The 3,710-nt window shown below is 40.8% G+C and overlaps 1 protein-coding gene and 1 long non-coding RNA gene across 2 annotated transcripts; both read left to right on the top strand.

Annotated features, from left to right (window-relative positions):
* Positions 1–567: 567 nt before the first annotated feature.
* Positions 568–1,497, top strand: LOC117613119 (protein MAINTENANCE OF MERISTEMS-like). Its single transcript, XM_034341764.1, has 3 exons — positions 568–1,152; positions 1,236–1,400; positions 1,480–1,497. The coding sequence occupies exons 1-3, from the start codon at positions 568–570 to the stop codon at positions 1,495–1,497; spliced, it is 768 nt and encodes a 255-aa protein (XP_034197655.1).
* A 509-nt stretch (positions 1,498–2,006) lies between these two features.
* Positions 2,007–2,784, top strand: LOC117613118. The gene is made up of 4 exons (XR_004583665.1): positions 2,007–2,088; positions 2,173–2,286; positions 2,403–2,483; positions 2,626–2,784. It is a non-coding gene; the product is annotated as an uncharacterized LOC117613118 (long non-coding RNA).
* The last annotated feature ends 926 nt before the right edge of the window (positions 2,785–3,710 follow it).

Here is a 3,710-nt window from a genome sequence, read left to right as displayed (position 1 = left end):
TTATGTCATGTTACTGTGTTGTTTTATTTTTGGTCAAAATAGTTATTGTATTGTTTGATGTTGAGGTAGAGATAATCTGTTTCATTGTTTGCCGTTTGAAATCAATAATGAAGGATATTCGAATCAACAATGAGGACGAATAACAAGTGCCCCGAGGTTGGAGCATCTCATGAAGGTTCCCGTCGCCCGAAGACCACAGTTGCAAAGGGTACGAAAGGTAACTCTTCAGCGGCTTCCTCAAGCTCGAAAAAACGGACGCCAGCAAAACGAATATCGGGTCCTATGGGTAATGGGGTGTTCGGGGTACGTGTGTTCATACCAAGAGACCGCAATCCTTGTTCACCCTTGCTTCACTTCGATTTGGAGGAACATATCTCCTTCAAGGTATTATTATTTAAGTTTACATTTGGCATTTCACACATTGGAATAATTTATTTTTAGAGGGTGACAATCAAATGAAGATTACTAAAACCGTTGTGTTTTATGCAGCTCACTTTAAAAAAAATCAGAGGGTGTGGAAACAACGACATATGTGCTACATGGTATAACAAAGCAATGCACGATACGATGAAAGCAAAGGTGAAAGAATCTGGATTTTTGCCCTTTTTGTCAATACTGGGACATGGAAAGAAAGGGGATAGGCCATTACTTGTGGCCTTAGCTGAGAGATGGTGGGACACTACCCACACATTCCACTTCGATGAAGTTGGAGAGATGACAATGACCCCGACGGACTTCGCAGCAATCATAGGATTGCATGTTGGTGGGAAGCGATTAACGTACGACTTGGACATTTACAGAAATAAGAACAAGGTGGTGAAATTGTTTGGGAAACCAATTGCAGACCTACTGGCAGGGGAAAGGAGAGTGCCATATGAAAGCCTTTGCACTCCATACTGGAGGAAGAATCCGAAAGATGATAAAGAAGCTGACCAAATTGCAAGGGCATTTATACTGTGCTTGATTGGCTCCTCATTCCTCAATGACAAGAGCCAATACGTGAGTATGCACTACGCCCCCTGTCTGGAAATAGTCTCAGACATTGGTAAATATGACTGGGGCGGTGCGGCGTTGGCTTGCTTGTATAGATCATTGGATTCTTGTTCCAGGGGCAGGTCATCAAGCATGGGCGGGTATTGGAGGGCATGGGAGGTTAGTGTCATCGAATTGAATATCCGCAAAGTGCAACATAATTTTTTGCTTAAATTACTAATTTGTAAACTTGTCTTGTGTAGGTATGGGCTTGCGAGTACCTAAAGCCGTTTGCTTTATCAAGGCCCAGTGGGACCTTGAACACGTGGCTCAGAACATTGAGGTGGGTTGGTGCAAAATCAAAGCGGGACTTGCAACATCACTTGGAACATTTTAGAGTGATGATGCGACATCTAACAAATGATCAGGTATAAACCTCGACGTTTGTGTGAAATTTTATTTAGCTTCAAATGTATGATTCCCTGAGGTAACCAATTTGTGTTGCAGGTTAATTGGAACCCATAGGGGACCAATGAATCCGACATGCCGGAAGCCGTCATAAATAGTATGCCAACAACCCGTAAACGAATCCTACTTGAGGGACCAGCTGGTTCAGCCTGGTTTTTGGGAGAGCGAGTCGCAATGCAAAGTTTAGGCACCACAGAACCTCAAGTACCCAAAATTCCACCGAGGACAATGCTTTCTGATTATAAGCTAACTGATGAGGCAGAAGTCAGGGAAGCACTGAATGGGTACCCCGCTTCAGAATGGCTTGCAAATTCATCCAACTATGGCCACTACAAAGATGAGTACATAAGGTACCGCCACTATGAGGACTTACGTGAAGCGGTACGTTATACGCTGAACACGTGTTCTGTACTTACACTTGCTGCATGAAATTCATATCATTTTTCAACAATCTAAAATGATACCTAAATTCCACAGGAAGGAGAAGATCGAAATCTCGTAGGGGCCAATATAAGGGTAGGAAACATCTCTCCTCAGCCATGGTCAGTGCGAATACCATGCTGGACAGCCGAAAATGGAAGTAAACTTGTGCGGATACCGCGTGGGCAAGATAGTCTTGATCTACCATTACCTGCTGGTGTGACACATGTAAGTAGCTTCCATGGCGTGATATATTCATACATTGTGAATTTTCATGTGGTGATTGGTGTAATTGCATGTGCCTAAATGTAGGTAACTGCTGAAGCTGCAACTGAGATTTTGGAGCTGAATGCTGGGTTGAATGCCGTACTATTTTCAACTTCATTGGAAGCAAGCATAGAGATCAGTCGCCTACGGCAAGAGATTGTGAGTCAGTTGATGCTTCATTTCATACTGATTTCATAAAATGAACAACCATCACGGATGTTATATTGAAATAACAGACCATGGTATTGAACATGAACGATGTTATATTGTAATAGGAGAAATTGAAGAACACCTCGGGAACAACCATTGCAAGTTCAGGTATTGGTGAAGACGTCATAGATGATGATGCAGAACATGTAAGTTTGTTACCTCCATTGTAAAGTTCGATTTATAGGATGTTAAATATTGCAATTTTAAATAATATGCTGACTGATTCTGCATTGCAAACCATCATCACAAAATTGAACAAAATATATGTCAATGTTTCCCTGTATGTAGGAGTTTCGCACAAAATTTAAAGCTGACCACATAGGTAGAAAAGGAAAGACAAAAATTGTGATACCAGAAGAGCATGAAGAAGATGAGGAAGAGGAAGAAGAAGAGGAAGAAGAGGAAGATGAAGAGGAAGATGAAGACGATGCTTGGATCGACGAGACAGAGGTTAGGGATGAGGATGAGGAAGCCGATGACGGCGGGGCCGCAGCTAAGGGTAATCTGAATGCAGAACAAGACTCCACACGCCAAAAAGGCAAAGTTGAGAAAAGTCTTCGTTCACGTACCCCAAAGAGAAAGAAAACCAAGTAAATTATGGAAACGATTCAATTTTCCGGATCATTGGTCCGTTTTGTAATATAATATGTTCAGCTTATTGCCCCTTACCATTTCTGATGCTATGTACTTCGATTTCTAGTTCAAAAAAAAGGTGTAATTGTGGATGTACAAAAAAATATGGAGTTCCATTTTTCGTTTTTAGGGGTTTGCGCACAGCCACCCTTGCATTGCATCACCGTCATGCAATTGCATGTGTGAAATGCAAATACAAACCTGCTGTGTGCAAAATAAACATACCTGAAAAACGCATGCCCAACCCTAAATGTATAGCACAAAGACAAAGACAAAGACAACAAAGCAAATACTTTATTCAGACCATATGTGTATTATTCAATATTATGGTTAATCACATTGTGTTATACGAAAATTGGGATCTTTTGGAAAATCATTTGTGCTACATTAGAATGTCCATTACAACATAATTTCGAGAATTTATCGTTGTTGTACTGAAAGAATGTTCGGTTTATTGCCCCTTTCCGTTTTTCATGCTCTGTACTTCGATTGATAGTTCAAAAAAATAGGTCTAATTATGCATGTACAAAAAAATATGATTCATTTTGCCTGATTTGGGGTTTGCGCACAGCCGCCCTTGCATTGCATCACCGTCATGCAATTGCATCTGTGAAATGCAAATTGAAACCGGCTGTGTGCAAACTAAACATACCTTAAAAACGCAAACCTAATTAATGTATGGCGCAAAGACAAAGAAAATGAAGCCAATACTTTATTATGACCGAAATTTTATTTTTCAA

The sequence above is a fragment of the Prunus dulcis genome, unplaced genomic scaffold (genome assembly GCF_902201215.1).
Source record: "Prunus dulcis unplaced genomic scaffold, ALMONDv2, whole genome shotgun sequence".
In the NCBI taxonomy this organism is placed as follows: domain Eukaryota; kingdom Viridiplantae; phylum Streptophyta; class Magnoliopsida; order Rosales; family Rosaceae; genus Prunus; species Prunus dulcis.
This window is presented reverse-complemented; position numbering and strand designations above follow the sequence as displayed.